Source organism: Sturnira hondurensis, unplaced genomic scaffold, assembly GCF_014824575.4.
Source record: "Sturnira hondurensis isolate 20B ecotype Veracruz unplaced genomic scaffold, ASM1482457v3 Scaffold0002840, whole genome shotgun sequence".
NCBI classification, from domain to species: domain Eukaryota; kingdom Metazoa; phylum Chordata; class Mammalia; order Chiroptera; family Phyllostomidae; genus Sturnira; species Sturnira hondurensis.
In genome coordinates this window covers 4,161,866-4,188,609 of record NW_028075471.1, presented here as the reverse complement: position 1 = coordinate 4,188,609, position 26,744 = coordinate 4,161,866, and the positions used below count along the sequence as shown (strand labels likewise).

At 39.4% G+C, this 26,744-nt stretch overlaps 1 protein-coding gene across 1 annotated transcript in view; it reads left to right on the top strand.

The window, feature by feature from the left end:
• The first annotated feature begins 2,441 nt into the window (after positions 1 to 2,441).
• Positions 2,442 to 26,744, top strand: part of DNAH12 (dynein axonemal heavy chain 12) — a 234,256-nt gene continuing 209,953 nt past the window's right edge. Inside the window, exons 1-6 of the mRNA XM_037040727.1 lie at positions 2,442 to 2,512; positions 3,158 to 3,360; positions 4,048 to 4,129; positions 4,321 to 4,347; positions 24,749 to 24,938; positions 25,533 to 25,605. Coding sequence (XP_036896622.1) covers positions 3,191 to 3,360; positions 4,048 to 4,129; positions 4,321 to 4,347; positions 24,749 to 24,938; positions 25,533 to 25,605 — 542 coding nt within the window. The 5' untranslated portion in view covers positions 2,442 to 2,512; positions 3,158 to 3,190. The remainder of the gene's footprint in view (positions 2,513 to 3,157; positions 3,361 to 4,047; positions 4,130 to 4,320; positions 4,348 to 24,748; positions 24,939 to 25,532; positions 25,606 to 26,744) is intronic.

Genomic DNA, 26,744 nt, shown 5'->3' with positions numbered 1-26,744 from the left:
ATATTGGTATAAAGATGGACATGTAGATCAATGGAATAGAATTATGTGTCAAGAAATAAACCCTTACATTATAGCAAGTTGATTTTTTTTCACCAACAATGCCAAAGCAGTTCAGTGAAGAAAGAATAACCTTTTCAACAAATGGTACTAGAACAATTATATATGTATGCAAAAAAAACCCCAAACAAAACAAAACTTGGATCCAGACCTCTCACCATGTACAGAAATTAACTCTAAATAGATCATAGACCAAAATGTAAAACCTAAAACTAGAAGAAAACATAGAAAATCTTTACTGGGTAAGGATTTAAAATCTTTCAGCAACTTTGGAAAAGCAGTTTGACAGTTTTCTAAAAGGTTAAGCACAGACTAATTCCATGTAATAAATTCACTCCAGATTTTTATCAATGAGAAATGAAAATGTATGTTCATCCAAAGACTTGTACATGACTGTTTATGGCAGGATTATTCATAACAGTCCCAAACTGGAAGCAATCCAGGTATCCATCAACTGGTGAATGGATAACTCAAGTGTGATACGTTCATACAATGGAAAACTATTCAGCAATAAAAAGGAATGAATTTGTGTTACATACTACATAAGAACGAACCTCAAACATGTTATTATTAAGTGAAAGAAGCCAGACAGAAGTCTATAAAAATACGATTCCATTCATATGAAATTTTCAGAAATTGTAGAGACCAAAAGCAAATAAGTGGTTGTCTGGACCTGGAGGTTGGAGTGAGGATTGAGTGCATATGAGCCGAAGGGAAATTTTTGCAGTGATGGAAATATTTTAGAGCTGGATCTTGGTAATGACTGCACAACTATAAATGTCCTAAAAATAATTGAATCGTATATTTTAATATGTTGAATTTTAAGAGTATGTAAATTATACACACACAAATTATGCTATTAAAAAAGGTATACATTGGCCCTGGCTGGTGTGGCTCAGTGGATTGAGCACAGGCCTGTGAAGCAAAGGGTAACTGGTTTGATTCCCAGGCAGGGCACATGCCTGGGTTGCGGGCCAGGTTCCCAGTGGGGGACACATGAGAGGCAACCACACACTGATGTTTCTCTCCCACTCTTTCTCCTTCCCGTTCCCTCTCTCTAAGAATAAATAAATAAAATATTTAAAAATATATACATTGTATTAGGGTTTAATGAGGGAAGCAGAACCAGTAGATTATACATTCCTTATATGAATCTATATGTATGTATGGATACATATGAATTTATTACATGGAATTAGCTTATGCAATTGTGGAGGCTGGTTAGGGAAGTCCAAGGTCTGTAGGCAAGTCCAAAGCTATCAGGAGGGGAAAATCTAGAATCAGAGAGTAATTGTAGAGGAAGCTGCTGTTTGGAGTCAGACTCAGGGCATGCCTAACCCTTCTTTTTAAAAGGACTTCCACTGATTGAGTCAGGCCCACCCTGATAATCTCACTATTTATTAGGTACTTGTATCTGCAAAATCTCTCCACAGTACCATTAGATTAGTATTTGGCTAAATAACTAGGAGAAGATTTGCATATGATATAAAAAATGCTGTTCTTTCTTTAGTCCTTGTAAGGATATGTCAAAGAACCATCACACACTTATACAAGTATTTTGTTTTCTACAGAAAGATAGCTTGCTTTTACAAGTTACAAGTATATTTAATTTTTTCATTAACTCAAATGACACTTTTTGAGGACCTACTGTGTGCCAGCCACAACAGTGTAGGGCTATACTTTTATTTTAAAAAAGTCTTTTCATGGTGACTGGCATATGGAAGGTGCTCAAATATTTGTTGAATGAGTATGCCATCAGTACACTCCCAGGATTTACTCATCCCCTCATTTTATTGGTGCACATAGTATTTAGGCTGTTATTGTTAAGATGAGTATCCGTTGCACATCCTCAAGTAGCACAGTTTCACATTTCTCTAAGCATACTCACAAAATTTACACACCTTAATGTTTTTTTGCCAATGATTTCCTGCAGGAAAAGTGCTGTGTAAATAAATACCAAATATAGAAACAAGATACATTATATTGCCGATTAGTTACAATACTTATAGGGAAGTTATATTGGGGGCACTTGAGGACTTGATACTCCAAAAATAAATGTTCACATAAATCTACTTTCCAACTGATCCAAATGTACAGTCTTGCAGTTTTCCACCATTTGAAGATTCCGATTCACTGGACCCCTCACAAGGGAAAGGCAGTTAGGTTAAAAAAATATCCTATTCATCCAACCCTTCATATACATGAGTAATGAATTATTGCTGTGGCAGGTAAACCTAATCTGTCGTAGCTCAGCGACTGCCTCTCCAGGCAACCTTTACCCAGTCTGTCCAACTGCAACCGCCACAGTTTCTATGGCGACAACTTAGTATCTGGGAAGGCTACCGCCTACCTCGGCTGGGAGTCGGTGGGGTTCCTAGGTCTCACAACTCTTTTTCGCTTTTTCTTTCACCAGAAGAGAAGTTCACTGAACATTTTCCTCTTATCTGCGCAGCGGGTAAGTAGTGAAAAACAGATACTTTCTCGTCCTCAGCTTTTTACCCCTCCCCCAGGCCAGGAGATCGCGAATTGGTTGCCAGCAGAAATACCTTCTTTCTCAAAGCAGGAATCATTAACTGCGGGAATCCGCAGTTAATGTGGTTGGTGTCACAGATAATTGTTCAGCATTTACCTGATATGTTAGATTGTCTATGAGTTAAGTATACCTGTTTTTGCTTGATTATAGTATTTTCTAGGAAGGTAGCAAGACTAAGATGCGATATTGATATTTGAATATTAATGATGCTAAATTGGCTTGTGGGGAGAGAGATTATATGTCAACAACTGGATTTTTTTTTATTGTTGTGATTTGCATCTTAGGGAAAATTTGAACTCAGATTTTAGGACTGTAATTTCATCCTTGAGGAAACTAAAGCCATAACCTGTAAGTGACGGGTTTCATTTTTTCATAACAAGTGGATGGTTAAATCTCTAACAGGAATCACACTGCTCACTTATTCAACTTCCATTCTTTAGACTAATACTGTACTTGGGAGAAAGACTTAAAAAGGCCTGGAATCTTGGGTATTGATATATAAGGTACTTTAATGAACATTTGAGGATAGTTTTTATAATAATGGCTTTATGGACTTTTTCTCCTCAGAGTATAGAATATTTTCATCTTCAGAGAACCAAGATGTCAGATCCAAACAAAGCTGCCATTGCAGCAGAAAAGGAGGCTCTGAACTTGAAATTACCTCCCATTGTCCGTCCCCCTGAAGACATAGGTGTTGACGCATCAACACAAAGTAAGCTACTGAATTACAGAAGATCCAAGGAGCAGAAGAAGATAATTAATCAGTTAGTGTAAGTAGCATAGCAAATAATTCTTGTCTGGAATTCAGCTGAAATGATTAGTTTGTATTTTCACAAAAAGCTTTATACACCTATGCTTAATGTACTCTTGTATAAGCTTTGTATTTTCACTTGAAACACATTGTGAAGGTCTTTTATGTCAATACGTACATTTCCACCACATCATATTTAATGACTTTTCCATTGTTACCCCTACAACATTTCTGATGATTTTGGGTGATACTTGTTTTGTAGTCTAGTTGTAATTTTTGTTGTGGTTGTGTGAGAAGGTGAGCTGTGTTTACCTACATCTCTATTTGACCAGAAGTCTTGATTTTTATTTTTCACCTCATCCTTTTATATTACTCATGAATAATTAGAAAATTAAGGTCTCAGTGATCTTTGGGATTAATTTCTCCTAGAAAATTCAGTACAATAAAGAACTCTTGAGTCTCTCTTCTTTAAGTATAGTTGAAAAACTGTTAAATTGTAACTTTTTAATTGACCTTGGAGAGAGAGAAAAAAAACATTGATCTGTTGCTCCACTCACTGATTCATCCCTTGGTTGCCTCCTCCTGCATGTGTCCTGACCGAGGGACTGAGTTTACAACCCTGGCACATCAGAATGATGCTCTAACTGAGCTACTCAGCCTGGGCTCAAATTGCAATGTTTTAATATTTTTAAATTATATATTTCAGAATTGATGGAGCCAAAAGAAATTTAGACAGAACACTAGGTAAAAGAGTACCTTCATTACCAGAGCCAGATTATCCTCCAACTGTAAGTTTGTTTTCTCTTTTAAAAGATTATTCTTATGCTGTTTTTAATCTTAATTATTTTAGGTCAATTTCAATATAAATAGTATTTTTAAAGAATATTACATATATTTTAAATTATATTTTAATGAAAATTTAAATTATTTAAAAATGTCTCTTCTTGGCTTAATTGTCTTTTTTGTTTGCTTTTAACAGATGACCAGTGAAATAAAAAAAAAAGGAGTGAGTTCAATATTTTCTATATTGTTTTTGAAAATATGCAAAGAAGTAGATCAAATATTACAAAGTAGATCTTTCTAAGACCACCTTCTAACTTCCATTCTAGTAAAGAAAGAAATTTAGAGACTGATATTTTTTATTTTCTCTGCCCAAAGGAACAAGCACATCATGGATGGCAATATGGGTTTCATGAGCTTTGTTATATTCATTTCCGATTTGGGAATTAGTTTTAAACACTATGGATCATATTCTGAAAAACTGAAAGGAAAATTTAAAGTCGCACTTATAAAGGAAATTAATCTTCCTTTTTATTATCTTAATATTGATATAATGATGATTACTTACTGAGAATCTATTGTGCACTAGTCACATGCTGGTTGTCAGAGATTTTTGAGAGGGATGTTTGTCGTTTTCCAGATTTTTAAAAGCATATTGTATTGATTATGCTATAATAGTTGTCCCATTTTTTCTCCCTTTTATTACCCTTTCCTTGGCACTCCGCCTCCCACCAGGTTTACCTCCACCCTTAGTTCATGTCCATAGGTCGTACATATAAGTTCTTTTGTTTCTTCATTTCCTATATTATTCTTCACCTCCCCTTGTCTATTTTGTACCTCCCATTTATGCTCCTTATTTGCCTGTACCTTTTCCCTCATTCTCCACCCCTGCCCCTACTGATAACCCTCCCTATGATCTCCATGTCTCTGGTTCTGTTCCTGCTGTACTTGCTTGCTTAGTTTGCTTTTGTTTTTGTTTTAGGTGTGGTTGTTAATAATTGTGAATTTGCTGTCATTTTACTATACATGTTTTTGATTTTCTTTTTCTTAGATAACTCCCTTTAACATTTTATATAATAAGGGCTTGGTGATGATGAACTCTTTGAACTTGAACTTTCTGGGAAGCACTTTATCTGCCCTTCCTTCTAAATAACAGTTTTGCTGGACAGAGCAATCTTGGATGTAGGTCCTTGCCATTCATGACTTTGAATACTTCTTTCCAGCCCCTTCTTTCCTGCCAGGTTTCTTTTGAGAAATCAGCTGACAGTCTGATGGGAACTTCTTTGTAGGTAACTGTCGTCATTTCTCTTGCTGCTGCTTTTAAGATTCTCTCCTTATCTTTTATCTTGGGTAATGTAATTATGATGAGTGTGCTTGGTGTGTACTTCCTGGGTCCAGCTTCTTTGGGCTCTCTGAGCTTCTTGGACTTCCTGGAAGTTTATTTCCTTTGCCATAGTGAAGAAGTCCTCCTTCATTATGTTTTCAAATGAGTTTTCAATTTCTTGCTCTTCCTCATCTCCTTTTGGCACTGCTATATTTGGATATTGAAACATTTAAAGTTGTCGCAGAGGATCTTAAGCCTCTCCTCCTTTATTTGAATTCTTGTTTCTTCATTCTGTTCTAGTAGAATGTTTATTTCTTCCTTCTTGTCCACATCATTTATTTGAGTCCTGGTTTCCTTCCCTTCACTGTTGGTTCCCTGTGTTTTTCATTATTTCACTTTGCATAGCCTTCACTTTTTTTTTCTATTTTGCAACCGTACTCCACATTCTGATTGAGTCTCCTGATTACCAGTGTTTTAAACTCTGCATCTGATAGGTTTGCTATTTCTTTGACACTTTGCCACTTAGTTCTTTTTCTGGAGTTTTGATCTGTTCTTTCATTTGGACCATATTTCTTTGTCTCCACGCACCTGTTACATGGTAAGGGGCAGAGCCTTAAGTATTTGCCAGGGCTGTATGTGGTGGAGGGGTCAAAGAGAGAACAATAATGCTTGCCTGCCTCTCTGCTTTCAGTCACTTCCCCTGCTACCCACAAGCAAATTGATTGCTTGTGGTGCTGATTCGTGGGGTGGGGGGGGTGGTTTGTGTACATTCTAGGACCCCATGGGTCTGTGCAACAAACTCTTTCAAGGCTGGGAGTTTCTTCCACCACTGAAACCCCCACAGATTTTTACAGCCAGAGGTTTTGAGGCTTTCTTTTCCTGAGCTGGAACCCCAGGTTGCGTGGTTTGTCTTGCTCCTCCATTTGTTCCTCCTGGCTTATCTATACATGAATGTGGAACCACCAAGCCACCACCTGCTGTGTGTCCTCTCTGCCCCAGCTGCCCATCTCCACCCCTCCTACTGGTCTGGATGAATGTGTCTTCTTTAACTCCTTGTTTGTCAAACTTCCATACAGTTCGATTTTCTGGAAGTTCTGGTTGTTTTTTGTTTTTAAATTTGCTGTAGTTCTTCTTTTATTGTGGGAGGAGGCAAAGCATATTTATCTATGCCTCCATCTTGGCTGAAAGTGTGTCTTTTTTTGTTGTCCCCCATTTTCCCCCTGTCCTGCCCAAATTCTTGCTCCCACAGTCAATCTCCATGCCATTATCCCCACTCATGGGTCCTTTATACATGTTCCTTGACTTGCCTCTTCTGCTTCTTTCATCCATTACCCTCCTTTTTCAATTTTAAATTTTTAAATTTAATTTATTTTTTCATATTTTTTATTGTTGTCAAGTACAGTTGTCTCCATTTCTCCCCTACCACTCCCCTTGCCCCACCCATCCCGGCCTTCCACCCTCCATCCTACCCCACTTTGGCTTAGTACATGTGTCCTTTATACATATTCCTTGATGACCCTTTCCCTTCTTTGCCTCATTATCCCCTCCCTGCTCCCCTCTGGTTATAGTCAGTTTATTTTTTGTTTCTATTTCTGGTTATATTTTCCTTGCTTGCTTGTTTCATTGATGAGGTTCCACTTATAGATGAGATCATATGGTATTTCTCTTTCACTGCCCAGCTTATTTCACTTAGCATAATGTTCTCCAGATCCATCCATGCTGTCTCAAAGGATAGGAGTTCCTTCTTTCTTTCTGCTACTTAATATCCCATTGTGTAAATGTACTACAGTTTTTCGATCCTCTCATTTACTGATGGGCACTTAGGTGCTTTCAACACTTGGCTATTGTGAATTGTGCTGCTATGAACATTGGGGTGTGTAGGTTCTTTTGAATTGGTATTTTGGTATAATTCCAACAGTGGAATTGCTGGGTCAAAAGGCAGTTCCTTTTTTAGTTTTATGAGGAAATTCCATACTGTTTCCCACAGTGGCTACACCAGTCTGTATTCCCACCATCAGTGTACTAGGTAGTTCTTTTGTAGACACCATATATGTGGGTCATATTTTCTTATCCTTTCAGCTATCCTATGTGTTTTGATTGGAGCATTTAATCCATTTACAGGTAAGGTTATTATTGATAGGTACCTTTTCATTGCCCTTTTCCCCCTTTGTATCTGTGTTCCTCTCTCTCTCTCACTCTTTTCCTTCCTCTTTAAATAGTCCCTTTAGCATGTTTTGCAATAATGGTTTGGAGGAGGTATATTATTTTAGCCTTCTTTTGTCTGGGAAACTCCTTATTTTGCCCTCCATTTTAAATGGCAGCCTTGATGGGTAGAATAGTCTTGGTTGCAGGCCTTTGCTTTTCATTACTTGGAATTTTTCTTGCTATTTCCTTCTGGCTTGTAGTGTTTCTGTTGAGAAATCAGCTGATAGTCTTATTGGGGCTCCCTTGTATATTACTGTCTGTTTTTTCTTATTGTCTTTAAGACTCTCTTTGTTTTTAAACTTTGGCATTTTAATTATGATGTGTCTTGGTGTAAGCCTCTTTGGGTTCATGTTGATTATGTCCCTCTGTGCTTCCTGAATTTATGTAACTTTTCTTCTTACCAAGTTAAGGAAGTTTCCTGTCATTATTTTTTAACAGATTTTCTATCCCTTGCTCCTTTTCTTCTCATCCTGATATTCCTGTGATGTAGATGTTGTTATGTTTCATGTCCTGCAGTTCCCTTAAACTATCCTCATCCATTCCGAGAGTTTTTTCATTTTGTTGCTCTGCTAGGGTATTTCTTTCTACCTTGTCTTCCAGTTTACTGATATGGTTCTTTGCTTCATGCAGACTGGTTTTATTTCCTTCTGATGTATTTTTCATTTCAGATATAATATTGTTCACTTTTCCTGGTTCTTGTTTGTAGTTTCTATTTACTTTTTTTGTGCTGCTGTAGTTTCTACTCAGTTCCTTATTGTTGTCACTGAGTTTCAGTACATCCTTATAACCATTTTTTTTCATTCTATGCCTGACAGATTGCCTGACTCATTTTCATTTAGCTCTTTTTCTGGGGGTTCATGCATTCCAATTGATTGGGAGTTCTTTCTTTGTCTCCCCATTTTAGATGACTCTGTTTTTTTGTTTCTGTGTCTCAGCATGCTCTACTTTGCCTGCTTGTCTTTGTGGGGTTGAGTTCTGTTGATGGAATTCTGTGGGACTTAATGGTGCAGTCTCTTAGATCTCCCAATAAGGATGCTCTAGGGTTTCCCTTTATTCAGTTCATTTGGGCTTTCTTGTTACATTTGGGCTCTGCTTTCTGGTGGTTCATTTGTTGGTATGATCTTCCCTCCAGCTGGCTGACTGGGAGTCACAACTCCTACTGTGTCTTGTATGCTAGTGTACTGGCATGGGTTAATAAAGCAATATACCTGAAAACCAAACCCACACGAACAATGCCTTCCACCCTCCATATCAGCAGTATCAACAGCAATTGAGCAAAAATTAATAAAGGTGGAGAGAGACTAAGAATATAATAAAATAGGAAAGAGGGAATAGGAGATGACTAAAAGAGGGAAAATGATTTTGAATGGGAAGAGGGAGGAGAAATAATAAGAATAGGGAATGGAAATGGGACAAAGAAAGGAAAATAATAAAATTTTAAATGGAAGTAAAACAGGGAAGGATGATGGTAAAAATGGAGTTAGAGAAGAATATACTATGAGGTTTGAAGTAAAATTAAAGGTATTGAACCAACAGGAACAAAATTGCAGAAAAACGACATTATGGTCAATAACAACAACAGCTGAGCAAAGATGAGTAAAGATGGAATAAGAATATTATACAAAAAGAAAAGTCAATATGAGAAGTCTACAGTAGACAAAAATGATTTTGAGAGGATGGGGGAGGAAAACTAATGAGTAAGGAATATAACCCAGGCTAAGAAAGGGAAAGAAAAAAACTAGAAAATAAAATCCCCAACTCAACTTATCAAGGGCAGGGGAAGGCAAATGGACTAAGATGGGGGAGAGTATTCTATGGGATTTAAAGTACAAACAAATAGTGAACAAGTAGTAATTCCTTTGGAGAAGAACAACAATAACCATGATATGTCCACCCCACTAGCCACAATTTATAAAGGTAGAAAGAAAAGAAGACTATTATAAGAGAGGGAGAAGAATGTGAGCTGACTTAAGGAAGGAAGAATGCTTTTGTGAGGATAGATAGAGAAGAAATAGTAAGAGTAAGAAATAGGAACAAGACTAAGCATGGGAGAAAATAAAGTTATAACAACAATGAGAAAGGTCAGGAAGAAGTCTAAATGGAGTGGGACCAGGGAAAGGTGCTAAGTGAAATTTAAAATAACAATAATATGAAAAAATACATAATCTGAATGAAGAGAATGAAAAATAAAAGACCAAGAGTAGTGAGTTAGTTAGAATACAATTGAAAGAAAAGAAGAAATATTAAAAGGCTGTATGAAAGGACAGAAGAAGAAAGAATGAAAGAAAGAAAGAAAATGAAGGAAGGAAGGAAGGAAGGAAGGAAGGAAGGAAGGAAGGAAGGAAGGAAGGGAGGAAGGGAGGGAGGGAGGGAAGGAAAAGAAAGAAACCCATGCAAGTTCTGATGAAGGATGAGGTGAAATTCATCTCAGCTGTTGGTATTTGCTTTCTGACTTCTTTCTGGATCCGTCTCTGGTTTTTTAATCAGCTCAAGGTCCCAGGGTGGATCATCCAACTTCTGGCAATACCACCTGTATCTCCTTCACCTGCCTCTAGAGGGTACTTCTGTTGTGATCGATAGGGTGGGGCCTCTGTATCTCCCCGGGGAGGCACTGTTCAGTCTTTTGGAAAATTGTGATTCACCCTGCCCCTACCCTTCTTGTCTTATCTGCCCTAGATTATTTCCAATAATGTATAGTTTCTGATTAAATAGCTATCTGTTTCATGGGGGAGGGAAGACCATCAGTGTAAGAGTGTAAATTTTCTCCTGCTTGGTGTAGATGACAGCTCTGTGTGCTAGATGAGGCTGGGCAGTGCCCTGAATCTCCCTGCTGGACACTTTTTTAAAAAAGATTGTATTTCTATATAATTTTTTTTTTAGAGAGGGAGGGAGAGGACCAGTGTTTGGTTGCCTCTTGTGCGTCCCCTACTGGGGACTGGGCCCACCAGTCATGTGCCCTGAGTGGAAATCCAGCTGGTGACTCTTTGGTTTTCAGGCCAGCACTCAATCCACTGAGCCACACCAGCCAGGGGTTCCTTGCTGCATGCTTTTTGAACTTCCTGCACTGATGACCTTAGTGAAATAGGGTGCTAGGACCCAGTGTACTTTGTCTCCCTGTGGAGAGTTCAAAATGGGCTCTTTTAGAATTGGTCTTGCTGTCTTACTCTTGCAGAAATGTCCCCTGCAGTGTTTTTAAACCTGCTCAGCTGGTTTTACAGGTCTTCCCCTCCCGTAGGAGGTGGGGGCTGGGCTCAACCTTCCCTTCCCAGAGATTCCTCCAAGGAAGAGGGCCCAGTCTGGCTTCAAAAAACCTCAAGTGCACAGTTCCCAGCCCACTGCCTTCATAGCACACTGCTGCATGCACTCTCTACTCTGCACTACAGCATGTGCTTTCTTGAGGACAAGAAACCATGTTGCTTTGCACCCCTTTGATCTATCCACCCAGCTGTGCAGAATGGGAGCACATCACACCCACAATTCTCCCTTCATGTTGGAAGGGCAGCTGAGTGCACCAGGCCCCTGTCCAGCATGCCTCAGCTCCCCTTTTTAAAAAAGTCTCTCTGGGCACTCCCACTGCAGCACCGAGCCACTGCCCAGCTTTCCATACACTTCACCTCTCCAAAAAGTCGAGAGTCTATCTCAGCCACAGCCAGCTGTAGCCCTCCTACACCAGATACAGGTGCAGACAGTGTCTCTCTCACTCTCTGGCACTCTCCTGGTGGGCATCTGTAGCTGTAGTAGGGTATGCTGCTAGCTGTGTGTGTGGAGCTTGGTTCTCCCTGATGACTTTGTGTATCCAAGTTGATCCCTGCTCTGAGAGGGAAGGAAGCCACTAGGTTGCTATCTCTGACCAGGCTCTCCAGCAATGCAGATGCCGTGGCAGCTGGGCAGCTGCAGCAGCCACTGATCCGCTAGCACTGCACAGGGAACTTCCCCATCCACCTACAGAACCTCCTTACTGCCCATTTTGAAGCATCCTCTGTACTCTTTGGCTTCCAAAGTTCATATTAGTTAATATTCTGTTGACTCTTCACATTGTTTTTCAGAAGATCAGCTAAGTGTCTGAGTTGGGAACAAGAGCAATTGGACTTGGCTTTCACCTACTTGGCCTCCACCTACTTGGCCTTCACCTACTTGGCTGCCATCTTCTGAATCTCAACCTGGATGTCAGAGATTTTTTAAAAAATATATTTTATTGATTATACCATTACAGTTGTTCTATTCCCCCCCTTCATTCCCCTCCACCCGCACACTCCCTCCCCCACCATTCTCCCCCCCTTAGTTTATAACCACGTGTCTCAAGTTCTTTAGATTCTATATTTCCCCCACTATTCTCGCCCTCCCCCCTATCTATTTTCTACCTACCATCTATGCTATTTTCTGTGCCTTCTCCCCCCTTCTCCTCCTCCCACCCCCCTGTTTCTAACCCTCCATGTGTTCTTCATTTCTATGGTTCCACTCCTGATCTAGCTGTCCTCTTGGTTTGCTTTTGTTTTAGGTGTGGTTGTTAATAACTGTGTGTTTGCTGTCCTTTCACTGTTCATATTTTTCATCTTCTTTTTCTTATATAAGTCCCTTTAGCATTTCATATAATAAGGGCTTGGTGATGATGAACTCCTTGAACTTGACCTTATCTGAGAAGCACTTTATCTGTCCTTCCATTCTAAATGAAAGTTTTGCTGGATAAAGCAATCTTGGCTGTAGGTCTTTGGATTTCATGACTTGGAATACTTCTTTCCAGCCCCTTCTTGCCTGTAAGGTCTCTTTTGAGAAATCCGCTGACAGTCTGATGGGTACTCCTTTGTAGGTGACTGTCCCCTTATCCCTTGCTGCTTCTAGGATTCTCTCCTTCATTTTGGTCTTGGCTAATGTAATTATGATGTGCCTTGGTGTGTTCCTTCTTGGGTCCAACTTCTTTGGCACTCTCTGAGCTTCCTGGATTTCCTGGAAGTCTATTTCCTTTGCCAGACTGGGGAAGTTCTCCTTTATTATTTGTTCAAATATGTTTTCCACTCGTGGCTGTTTCTTTCCCCCTTCTGGTACCCCTATAATCCGGATGTTGGAACGTTTAAAGATGTCCTGGAGGTTCCTAAGCCTCTCCTCATTTTTTTGAATTCTCATTTCTTCATTCCTTTCTGGTGGGATGTTTTGTTCTTCCTTCTGGTCCATTCCATTGATTTGAGTCCCAGTTTCCTTTCCATCACTATTGGTTTCCTGTGCATCTCCCTTCATTTCAATTAGTTTAGCCTTCATATGTTCCTCTAATTTGTGACTATGTTCCTCTAATTTGTGACTATAATCTACCAGTTCTGTGAGCATCCTGATAAATAGTGTCTTGAATTGTGCTTCTGAGAGGCTGGCAATTTCCTGTTCGCTTAGAGTTATTGGCTCTGGGACTTTGAGTTCTTCTTGTACCATCTTTGGGCTGTTCGTGCCTGTTCCATAGCAGGATCAGAGCCCTAAAGTGTTCACTAGAACAGGGCAGCTAAGTCGCTGGGTTGTGACGTTGTGTGTGTGGGCGGGATCAAAGAGGGACAGTGGCTTCCCGTCTGCCGCCTGCCACCGTGGCCCCGGCGCCGCAGCCACCACCATCACTAGGCCCACACGTTTCGTTCCACGGCACGAGAGTGTGCCACTGCCGTCAGCCCTCCCCCACTGGGTTTGCCCCCTGGGGCCTGTGTGGTCCGTCTCACTGTGTGCGAATGTGCGACCGCGGTCAGTCTGCCCCACATCCCGACTGGTTCCAGGCTGCCTGCGCGCCTAGGTCGGGGGATCTGTCCTGCCCGACTCAGCTCCGCTGCTGGCTCTGCCTCTCTTACCGTCCCCGTTGAAAGGTTTGTAGTTGTCGGACTTCCGTATAATTCCGTTTTCTGGTCTTTGGGTGTGCCCTAGTTCTCCAAACCTTTGTTGTATTCAAACTTGGTTGTGGGATAAGGCACAGTGTTTCCACCTATGCCTCCATCTTGGTGGAAGTCCAAGATTTTTTTTTTAAATAAGACATTGCATGGGTAACAACAAGGGAGTAGGATGTGAATGATGAAAAGATGACAACATGAAAAATTTATTTAACAACAAAGGATATGGAAACTCATGGAGCTGGTTACACAAAAGGGAATTTAAACAATATGTTCCCAGGTAGGGTTATGGGTTTTCCAAGTCCCTTTGGGGATAGAGGACTTAGAATACCTCCAGATGGATTGAGGATCTTTGGAAAAACCTCATATTTAGCTATTCCAAGTTTTTTGTTATTTAAAAATACTCATCTTCCTCCTCCTTCTGCCTTCCAACTTTTCTGGAGACTTTGGCTGTGGATTTTCCTCTTTACCAGATGTAAGAAATGATACAAAACAACTCCCAAACATTCATAAATATGTAATGTGAGACTGGGTGAATTGTAAGAGTTGTGAATTGTAAGAGTTGTGAGAGTTGAGAGATATTTTTTGCTTATATATTTAGCATCCTCACTCTTCCTCCACAGTTTTTGCCTTTTAGTATTGTACAATTTAAAGTATGTACCTGGGCATAAAAACATTCACTCCTGAATCCACTGCTCTTGGCAATCTGGCTTCTAAGGACACTACCACTTTATCATTAATGTCACCATTGACCACTAATTGCCAAATAAAAGATACTTTTCAATATTTCTCTCACTAGATCTTTAGATGATTTTTTAAAGATTTTATTTATTTATTTTTAGAGGGGAAAGGAAGGAGAGAGAGAGAAATATCAATGTATGGTTGCCTCTGGTGTGTCCCCTGCCGGGAACTGGCCTGCAATCCAGGCATGTGCCCTGACTGGGAATCGAACCACAATGGTGTGGTTCCCAGGCCCGTGCTCAATCCACTGAGCTACACCAGGTAGGGCTTTAGATGATTTTTAAAAACCCCTTTACTGTTAAATAATTGGACACATTGATCAGTGGAACACCGTAGATGACCAATTAAATCCCACAAGTACAATCAACTGATTTTTGAGAAAGGTGCAAAAATCAATTCAATGTAGGAAGGATAGTCTTTTCAACAAATAGGGTAGAACAATTAGACATCCATAAAAAAACCACAACAAATAAACAATAACTACAGATCCCAGACATCAGCTTAAACCTCACACCTTACATAAAAATTACTAAAAATTGATCATAGATTTAAATGTAAAATTTAAAACAATTTTTTAACTTTTAGAAGAGCTCTGGCTGGGTGGCTCAGTTAGTTGAAGTGTTGTCCCATACTCCAGAAGGTTCAATCCCAGGTGAGGGCATATACCTATGTTGTGGGTTCTATCCCCAGGCCAGAGCATGTACGGGAGGCAACCAATTGATGTTTCTCTCTCACATCATTGCCTGTTTCTCTTTCTCTCTCCCTGTCTCTTTCTCTCCCTGTAAAATTAATATACATATTCTCAAGTAAGGATTAAAAACACAGGAGAAAGGTAAAGCTGTAAAAATTTTTATTAGAAAACCTACATCTGGGCAAAGAGTTCTTAGACATGACACAAAAAGCACAATCCATAAAAAATCCCAATAAATTATATTCCATCAAAAGTAAAAACTATTGCTCAGTGAAACACACTGTTAAGAGGATGATTTTTAAAAGCTATGAACTAGGAGAAAAGACTCACAAATTACATACCCAACAAAGAATTTGTATTCAGGATTTATAAAGAACTCTCAAGACTCAACATTATAAAAGCAATCCAATTAGAAAATGGAAAACGACATGAGTAGACATTTTATAAACAAGATTTATGAATGGCAAAAAAAATACATGGAAGATGTTTGACATCATTAACCATTAGAGAAATGCAAATTAAAATCATGATTAATTATCACTACACTCCCATTAGAAGAGCTGGAATGAAAAATAGTGACAATTCTAGCTGACTCTTGACACTGCTCACCATTCACTTCCATTTTATTCCCTTATATATACATTCTTCTGGTTCTCTGTTACTTCTCTGTCATCATCATGGGTTTCTCTTCCCAGCCTGACTGAGGCCTACTGTTCTCTTTCCTTGAAACTCCTCTTGGTTTGCTTTTGTTTTAGGTGTGGTTGTTGATAACCGTGAGTTTGCTGTCCTTTCACTGTTCATATTTTTATCTTCTTTTCCTTAGATAAGTCCCTTTAGCATTTCATATAATAAGGGCTTGGTGATGATGAACTCCTTGAACTTGACCTTGTCTGAGAAGCACTTTACCTGTCCTTCCATTCTAAATGAAAGCTTTGCTGGATAATGCAATCTTGGCTGTAGGTCTTTTGATTCATGACTTGGAATACTTCCTTCCAGCTCCTTCTTGCCTGTAAGGTCTCTTTTGAGAAATCCGCTGACAGTCTAATGGGCACTCCTTTGTAAGTAACTGTCCCCTTATGTCTTGCTCCTTCTAGGATTCTCTCCTTCATTTTAATCTTGGCTAATGTAATTATGATGTGCCTTGGTGTGTTCCTTCTCGGGTCCAACTTCTTTGGCACTCTCTGAGCTTCCTGGATTTCCTGGAAGTCCATTTCCTTTGCCAGACTGGGGAAGTTCTCCTTTATTATTTGTTCAAATACGTTTTCCACTAGTGGCTGTTTCTTTTCCCCTTCTGGTACCCCCATAATCTGGATGTTGGAATGTTTAAAGATGTTCTGGAAGTTCCTAAGCCTCTCCTCATTTTTTTGAATTTCTTCATCCTTTTCTGTTTGGTCATTTTTTTCTTCCTTCTGGTCCACTCCCTTGATTTGAGTCCCAGTTTCCTTTCCATCACTATTAGTTTCCTATGCATTTTCCTTCATTTCAATGAGTTTAGCCTTCATTTGTTCCTCTAATTTGTGACTCAAATCAACCAATTCTGTGAGCATCCTGATCACCAGTGTTTTGAACTGTGCATCAGATAGATTGGCAATTTCTCGGTCGCTTAGAGTTATTGGCTCTGGGGTTTTAAGTTTTTCTTGAGCCATAGTGTTTTGGTCTGTTCGTGCCTGTTATGTATGAGGGGCGGAGCCCTAGGTGTTCACCAGGGCGGGGTGACCCAGGTCACTGGGCTGTGACACTGTTTGTGAGCGCGGGGTCAAAGAGGGGCAACGTCGGTCCCCTCTGCTGCTTTCCATCCCTGGGGCCTGTGCAGCCCGTCTCACCACTTGCTCCTTCACCTGGTCTACCTGTGCGCAAAGGTGCAACTGTGGTCAGCCCGCCACCTTGCGCCCCCACTGTGTCTGCTCGTCACAACCCCATGCCTGGGATCTGCCAACTGCTGTCAGTGCTCCTGTGTTGGTCTGGCCGAGTTTTCTGCGCAACCTTCGCTCTGCCAGCTGCTGGCTCTGCCCCTGTTACTGGTCTGGCTGAACGGTTCGTTGTTGTTGGACTTCTGTATAGTTCAATTTTCTGTGTTTTGGTTACTAAAACTTTGTTGTCTTTAAACTTGGTTGTGCAAGGAGGCACAGGCATAGGTGTTTCTGCCTATGCCTCCATCTTGGCTGGAAGTCGATGAGACTTTGTTTTAAAGTCTATGTTGTCTGGTATAAGCATCACTACCCTAGCTTTTAAAATATTTTTTATTTTATAAAATATCTTTTTCCATCCTTTTACTTTCCATCTGTGTGTATCTTTCCATCAGACGTGATTCTCTTGTAGGTAGCATATGTGTGGATGTTGCTTTCTTATCCATTCAGCCACTTTGTGTCTTTTGAATGGAGCATTTTATCCATTTGCATTTAAAGTAATTGTTGCCATGCCTTGGCTGGGTGGCTCAGTTCATTGAATATGGTCCCTATGCACCAAAAATGTTGCAGATTTGATTCTCGGTTAGGGCATGTGTCTGGGGTGTGGGTTTGGTCCCCAGTGGGGCACATACAAGAGGAAGCCAGTTGCTGTTTCTTTCTCTTTCTCCCTCCCTTCCTCTCTCTAAAAATCAGTAGACATATACTCCGATGAGGATTTAAAAAATTATGATAGAGTAATTGTTTCCTTGGCTGGGTAGCTCAGTTGTTAGCCCATTGTCTGGATAACCAAGGTTGTATGTTTTATCCCTGCTCAAGACACATTACAAAAGTCAAATCAATGTTTCTCTTTCTCTCTTTCTCAAATCAATTTAAAAATTTAAAAAATAAAGTAATTGTAGATAGATACATATTTATTGTCATTATATATATGTATTTTATTCCTTTTCTTCCTTTCTTATTCTAAGTAAACCTTTTAACATTTCTCGTAATACTGGTTTGGTGGTGATGAACTCATTTAGCCTTTTCTTGTGTGGGAAGCTCTTTATCTGTCCTTCTAAATCAGTAGTCCCCAACCTTTATGACACTAGGGATTGGTTTCATAGAAGACAATTTTCCCACAGAAGAGGGTAAGGTGGCAGGACATGGAGCTCATGTGGTCAAGTGGTAATGCCAGTGAGTGAAGCTTTGCTCATTGCTTGCTCACCTGCTGCAACAGGAGGTGAAATTCCCCAGCCACTCACCTGTGTTGTGTGGCCCTGTTCCTAATAGGCCATGGACTAGTAGCAGTCTGCAGCCAGATGGTTTGGGACCCCTGTTCTAAATGATAGGCTTGCTGGGTAGAGTAATCTTGGTTTTAGTTTCTTTTCATCACTTTGAATATTTTGTGCCAATCCCTTCTCTATAGAGAAATCTGTTGACAGTCTTTTGGGAGCTTCCTTGTAACTGCTTTTCTCTTGTCGCCATTAAGATTCTCTCTTTGTCTTTAACCTTTGGCATTTTTGTTATGATGTATCTTAGTGTAGAGCTCTTTGGGTTTGTCTTGTTTAAGACTCTGTGCTTCCTGAACTTGTGTGTGTATTTCCTTTGCCAGGTCAGGGAAGTTTTCAGTCAATGTTTTATCAAATAGGTTTTCAATTCCTTGCTACCTCTCTTCTCCTTCTGGTGCCCACATGATGCAAATGTACGCTTAATGTTGTCCCAGAGTCTTCTTGAACTCTTCTCATTTTTGAATTTTTTTTTTGTTGCTGTTTTGATTGGGTGTTTTGTGCTACCTTATCTTTCAAATAGCTGATTTGATCCTTTGCATCATCTAATCTACTGTCAATTCCTTTTAGTGTCAATTCTTTATATTATATATACATATACACATATGTATATTTTATTTATTGATTTGAGAGAGAGAGAGAAACATCAATTTGTTGTACCACTTACTTATGCATTCATTGGTTGATACCCATATGTGCCCTGACTGGGGTTTGAACTTGCAACCTTGGTGTATTGGGACAGCACCCTAACTAACTGAGTTACTGGCCAGGGCCTTCTAGTGTATTTTTTATTTCAGTTACTTTAGTCTTCATTTATGACTGTTTTTTGTTTGTTTGTTTGTTTTCTATCGCCAATTTTATGTTTCCTATCTCTGTATTGTAGTTGTCACTGAGTTTATCTATTCTTCCTCTAAGAACCTCACACATACTTATACCCAGTGTTTTGAACTCTGTACCTGGTAGATTGCTTGTCTTCGTTTTTAGTTCTTTCTCTGGAGCTTTGTCCTGTATTTTCATTTGGGACATGTATCTTTGTCTTGTCATTTTGACTGCCTCCTTGTGTTTATATCTATGTATTAGGTAGATCTGCTATGTCTCCTAGTCTTAGTAGAGTGGTTTTATGTAGTAAGTTTCTTGTGGGGTCCAGTGTGAAGCCTCCCAGTCACCCAAGTAGTTTTCTCCGGGGGTGCTCCCCATGTGGGCTGTGTGCACCCTCCACTTGTAACTGAGCCTTGATTGTTGCTGGCATGTCAGTGGGAGGGACTGACTCCCAGGCTGATTGGCTACAAGGATGGGTTGCAACTACAGCAGGGTAGCTGCTGTGCAGGGTCCCAACCCACAGAGCAGGACTCACTTCAGCTGGGCTCTGTTACCTGCTCAGCCCAGACCTTGTGGAGGTGGTTGGGTGGTGCTCTGGCATGATCTGAAACTGTCCACTGGGTGCCCTGGCTCTGGGGCCTTCCAGGAGGTGCAGGATGACAGTCAGCTGTTGCCTGTTCCCTGTCTGGGCCACCCGACATGAGCCACAAAGTGATCTGCAGATGTTTGACACTTGTGCTGGGCTTAGAGGTGCTTGGTGGAGGTCAGGCCAAGAAGTGAGGCTCGCTGCCACTAGTGCCAGGCATGGGGCTGCTTAGCAAGAAGTCTGGATTTATGCTGAGGCCACATCCTGCTTGTTAGGGATTTGTAGAACTTTGAGAGATTTAGGAAATTCTACAGCATGTGTTCTAATACAGGCCTTTTGTATGGAAACACCACTGTAAGTGGCTTGGCTGGACTCCAAGGATCGGTGGGCAGGGTGTCAGGGAATCACCAGCATGGGTAGGACAATACAAGCCAGGCTGGTGAAGACTCAGCTGTGGCACCCACCTGTGCCTGATGGGGCAGAGGGTGAGTGGCTCAGCAAAGGATAGTGGGAAACCTGGCTTTTATGAACCACAATTATTTACTTATGTTTTAAATTTTGAAATATAAATATATAGTTGTAAAATTGTTAACTCATATCAGTGTGGAAAACAAACCTATCTACTACAGTTTAATATTTTTCTATATTTTTTATATTTAATTTGAGTGTATATGGTCAAAATGCTGTATTCAAAGTTACTTTGGTTGATTCTATTTCTCTTTCAATATGGCTATATTATCAATTTGAAACCCAGTTAGCTTTATTTTTTTCTGTTTGTTTTTAATTTTGAGTTTTTTTTGTCCCCCACTCTTACCTATATTTTGAGCATGTGAGACAATAGCATGGCTTAAAAGTCAGAATGATAGCAAAACATATTATTTCCATCCCTTTTACCCTGCTCCTGTCCCCCTGTACTTTCTACTCATTCCACTGGCCTTCTCTTGTTATATAACCAATTTCATTAATTTCTGATTTATTTTTCCTGTATTTAATTTTTCATAAAGGAACACATATATGTTATTTTCCTTTTATCTTAGACAAAATGCATCCAACTATAAATATTCTTTTGTGTTTTTTTATCCTAGAATTCACTCTATGTCAGTTCATAGAGATCTTCATTCTTTTTTCCCAGCTTTATTGAGATATAATTAACATATAACATTGTCTAAATTTAAAGTGTAAGATGTGTTGATTTGATTCCCTCATTCTTTTTTGCTGCTGCACAGACCAGCAATGTGTGGATATATAATAATTTATTCAACCCCTCTGAAATGCTTCCAATATTTTGCTGCAGCAAAAACATTATGTATGTATGTTTTCATATTGTTGGAGGCATATTTTCAATTTCTAAAAGTGGAACTTCTGGGTCAATGTGTAGTTTTGATAGATATTGCAAAATTTCTTTACGTAAGAGTCCTGCCAATTTGCCTTTCTATTCACAGTTTATGAAAGTGGCTCCTTCCTCGTCTCACCACAGAATATGGGGGTCATAATTTTATTTTTTGTCAGTTGGGTGACACATGGGATCTCAGGGTAGTTTAAACTTGTTTTGTATACTTATGAATGAGATTAGACATTTTTCGTATGTTTAAGGGCCATTGTAATAATATTTTTATTGTGAAATGTTTGTGTCTTCTGCCTATTTTTCTATTGGGATTTGGTCTTATTTTTCCATAAATTAAAAAAAATTGTAAAATACAACTAGCATAAAATTTATTCAACATTTTAAGTGTGCAGTTTATCAGTGTTAAGTATTTGTACATTGTTGTGCAGTCAGTCTCCAGAACTTTTTCATTTTTCAAAACTGAAATGTATACTCATTAAACAACAACTTCCCATTGACCTCTCCCCTCAGTCCCTGGCAACTACCATTCTATTTTCTGTTTCTATGAATTTGACTACTCTTGATACCTCATGTAAGTAGAATCATATACTATTTTTCTGTTTGTCACTGGCCTATTTCAGTTAGCATAATGTCTCAGGTTCATCCATTCCCTAAAAATTGGAGTATTCTTTTTACTTTATTTGAGATATATACTGCAGATATATATTTTCTCCAAGATTGTCAGTCTCTTGATCTTTATAGTATGGCTTCTTTTGCCACACAAACATTTTTGTGTACTGAGAACTTTTTTTTAAAAGATTGTATTTATTTATTTTCAGAGAGGGGAAAGGGAGGGAGAAGGAGAGGGAGAGAAACATCTGTGTGTGAGAGAAACATCAATTGGTTGCCTCTCACCCATCTCCATAACCCAGGCAGGTGCCCTGACAGGGAATCAAACTGGCAACCCTTTGGTTTGCAGGCTGGTACTCAATCCACTGAACCATACCAGCCAGGGCCAGAATTTTTCAATCTTTCTTTCTTTTTGTAACTGGAATTTGAAGCATAGAACATTTTTCAAAATGCTTAAGTCATAGAAAAATTTATTCTTTTCTCCTAGTCTTTGGATAGTTTTGCTGTTTAATTTTTTAAAATATATTTTATTGATTATGCTGTTACAGTTGTCCCATTTCCCCTGCTTCATTCCCCTCCATCCTGCATACCCCCTCCCACCCACATTCCCCCCATTTAGTTCATGTCCATGTGTCATAAGTTCTTTAGCTTCAACATTTCCCATACTATTCTTGCCCTCCCCCTGTCTATTTTCTACCTACCATCTATGCTACTTATCCTCTGTAACTTTTCCACTCTCTCCTCCTCCCACTCCCCTGTTGCTAACCCTCCATGTGATCTCCATTTCTATGGTTCTGCTCCTGATCTAGCTGTCCTCTTAGTTTGCTTTTGTTTTAGGTGTGGTTGTTAATAACTGTGAGTTTGCTGACCTTTCACTGTTCATATTTTTTATCCTCTTTTTCTTAGATAAGTCCCTTTAACATTTCATATAATAAGGGCTTGGTGATGATGAACCCCTTGAATTTGGCCTTATCTGAGAAGCCCTTTATCTTCTCTTCTATTCTAAATGAAAACTTTGCTGGATAGAGCAATCTTAGATGTAGACCCTTGCCTTTCATGACTTGGAATACTTCTTTCCATCCCCTTCATGCCTGTAAGGTCTCTTTTGAGAAATCAGCTGACAGTCTCATGGGAACTTCTTTGTAGGTAACTATTTCCTTTGCCAGATTGGGAAGTTCTCCTTTATTATTGGTTCAAATAAGTTTTCCACTTGTTGCTGTTCCTCTTCCCCTTCTGTACCCATATAATTCAGATGTTGGAATATTTAAAGATGTCCTGGAAGTTCCTAAGTCTTTCCTCATTTTTTTGAATTCTTGATTATTGCTCATTCTTTTCTGTTTGGTTCTTTATTCCTTCTGGTCCACTCCCTTGATTTGAGTCCCAGTTTCCTTCCCATCACTATTGGTTCCCTGTGCATTTTCCTTCATTTTGCTTAGTGTAGCCTTCACTTTTTCATCTAATTTGTGACCAAAATCAACCCGTTCTGTGAGCATCTGGATCACCAGTATTTTGAACTGTGCATCTGGTAGGTTGACTATCTCTTGGTCACTTAAAAGTATTGGCTCTGGAGCTTTGATCTGTTCTTTTGTTTGGGCCATAATTTTTTGGTCTTGTTGCAGCTATTATGTAGTGAGGGGTGGAGCCTTAGGTGTTCACCAGGGCAGGGCAACCTAGGTTGCTGGATTGTGACACTGTATGTGGGGGTAGGGTCAGAGAGGGAACAGTGGCACTTGCTCAGTTCTCTGCTGGATTTCAATCCCCTTTGCTGCTTCCCACAGCAAACTGGGCCCTTTTGGTGCTGTTTTCCCAGGTGGGTGAGCTTGTGTACCTCCTAGGACCTTGAGGGTCTCCCCAACAAACTCCTGTGATGCTGGGAGTCTCTCCTAGCACCTCAACCCCCACAAGAGTTCTCAATCAATGCTTTTAGGCTTTATTTCCCTTCACAGGGGCCCTGGGCTATGTGGTCTCTCTCATTGTGCATTTTCGACTGGTTTATCTGTGCGGGAATGTGGGACTTTAGTCAGCCAGCCGCTTTGCATGCCTCACTGGGTCTGCTCGTTGGCACCCTGCCCCTGGGGTCTGTGGGCCACCGCCTGCATGTCAGGGTCACCAGCCACCACTTTTTCCTTCCAAGACCCCTCTCTGCAGGCCACTGACTCCACCTGTCTTACCAGTCTGGATGAGTGGTTGTCAGACTTCTGTACAGTTCAATTTTCTGTCTGTTCTGGTTGTTTTTTTTTTTGTTTCTAAATTTGTTGTCCTTAATTTTGGTTGTGTGAGGAGGCACAGTGTGTTTACCTATGCCTCCATCTTGGCCAGAAGCTCTTTTGCTGTTTACTTTAAATCTCTAATCTACTTGAATTTATTCATGTGTATAGTGTAAGGTATTTATTATATTTATCTTTTTTCAAATGGCTAACCAGTTGTCCCAGAAGTATTCATTAAAAATTAAACTTCATTTATGCTCCAGTGATTTGAAATGGTGCATTTTTTATATCCTAAAATTTTCTATGTGCTGAATCTATTTCTGGCCTTTTTTTTTTTTTGAACTGGTCTAGGCATGCCACTATTCCTCATTGTTCTAATTAGAGTAAGTTTATAATATATTTTAATGTTTCCTAGGGTTAGTCCTCCCTTGTAAATTTTTTTTCTCGGGGATTTCTTGGCTACTCTCCCTTTCTTGTTCCACATGAACTTTATGCTTAATTTGTCTACTTCCATAAAAACATGTGTGGATATTTTTATTAGTATTGTATTGTTATTTTTAGAACACACGGAAATTTTCATGATGTTAAAATGTCTACAAAGATAAAGTATTGTTGATTTGTTTATGTCTATTATTGTTAGACTGTTCATTGTTAAGGAAGAATTTATGAAATTATACTATAGTGTGCTGTACCAGAATATAATGTCCAAGACAGGATTGGCTTTGTATGTTTTGTTTACTATTATATCCTTAGCATTTGGAATAATGTATGAATATTTGTTGAATTAATAAATATTTGTTAAATGAAGGAAGTTAGACAAAGGTTGTTTGTTTTGCTTGAGAAAATTAAAAGTATACTAAGATCATTAATTAGGCAAGAACTCATCATGAATACAGAAGAATATAAAATAGTATCATTGTAATTTGGGGTAAAATATTTTTATTCTGAAAATATGCTAGTTTACAAGATATTTTTATTCTGAAAAAAATGTTGTCTTGAGAACACAGAGCTCAGGAGTGACATGAAATGCTATACCATTTATAACATTTAACTTTTTCTTATTACATTCTCAGTTCAACTATATGTATATGAAGCAATGTGTAGAAAGTAGTACTATAGTACCTATTCAGCAGGAATGGCTGGATCATATGTTAATGCTGATACCCACATCTTTAAAGGAAGGGAAAAAAAGGGAAGAACTCGTTCAAAGTCTCATAAACGAAGTCTCAAGTGACTTTGAAAAAAGCATGAAGAGATATTTGGGTAAATAATATACAACACCTTTGCTCCCTTGCCCCTCCCAATGAAAAGCAGAAAAATGGATAATGAATGTGATATATTTAGTTATATGTATTCTTAGATATTATTTTTATTTAAGTGCTTGTTTTGAGCCTATAATATCAAAATATTTGTAATTTAAGTGTATTTTTATATACTTATTATTTAAGGGTAATTTTTATACACTTATTAGCCAAATGGCTTTTTGATTTTTCACTTTGTCTTTACAGTTGTTGCTATACATTTATTGGATTATAAGATAATACTAATGGATTTGGAGAGCTTTATTAGGGATTTAACCTTTGTAATTTTTATTGGAATAAATTTTCTTAAGGGGCTATGACAGTGACTTTTGAATAGAGAGAAGGAACAGAACTTATTGAAGCTTTACCATATTCGCCTCCAAAATAAGGGCAAAATAAGTATCGAGGATGTGATTTTGGTTCAAATAAAGAATTTTTTCTTATCATTTTAATACATAGAAAACTGTACCATCCAATATCAAAAGATAGAAACTTTGATTTGAGTAGGTCTTACAAGGATTTTCAAGAAATATTAATACATATGTATGTATTTTAGTGAAGAGTGTTCTCATGAAACCTCCAGTTAAATGGCTTGAAGATGAAGGAGGCCCTTTACCTGAATGCCCTGTGTGAGTAAATTATTTTAAAAACAGTGCTGCACCTAGATTTTGATAACAGATTGAAAATAAACTGATCTTACATTTAAGTTTGCAGCTGTGAAACTCAAAGTTATTTTGAACACACCTAAAAAAAAGTACTACTGTTTTCCCCCGTCTCCTACAGTATCCTCTACACTGTACTTGTCTAGTTGTTGGCTACACAATTAGGGGAACCTATATATAGTTCAACTTGCCCTTAAGGAAGCTGCCGTGTATGCCAGATAGATCTCTATCCCTTCTCCCCAGTACTAAGAACTGCTTTCATTTATCTCTGTCCAAGGTAACTGAATCAGAGCACAGTATATGTTAGCAGGGCACTCATGCCTGGACCATCAGCCTTCCTTACCAACAATTGATCTCTGTTCTCAGTATGGTGGTTACCACAGGGGAAAGGAGTAGGGGCAAGATAAAGAGGGTAAAGGGGGTCAAATATTTGGTGACAGAAGGAGATTAGACTTAGGGTGGTGAGGACACAATGTAATATACAAATGTATTATAAAGTTGTATACCTGAAACTTCATGTTATTAATGTTACTCCAATAAATTTAATTTTTTAAAAAGTTAAAAAAAATCTTTTATTGGACTTCTGCCAAGATGGAGGCATAGGTGGAAACACTGTGCCTTTTCCCACAACCAAGTTTGAATACAACAAAGGTTTGGAGAACAAAGACACAGCCACAGAACAGAAAATTGAACTATACAGAAGTTCAACAACAAAGAACTGTTCTACTGGATGGGTAAGAGGGGCAGAGCCAGCGGTGGAGCAGGGTTGGGCAGGTAAGATCCCCCGACCCCAGGCACCCAGGCATCCAGGGTAGCATCGGGCAGATCCAGTGAGGGCTCCAGACGGCGTGAGTGAGAAGTGAGACGGACCGCGCAACCCCCAGCAATGAACCCAGCAGTGGCTGACTGCGGTGGCACATTTGTGAGCAGTGGGACAAATTGCAAGGCCCATACATGCACAGAGGAAATCGCGTGGCCCGTGGTGGTGGCGGGAGGAAGCAAAGGATGCCCGCCATTGCTTTCCTTTAGCCCCGCCCCCATATACAGCTTCACAACCCAGCAACTGGGTCGCCGGGCCCTGGTGAACACCTAGGGCTCTGCTCCTC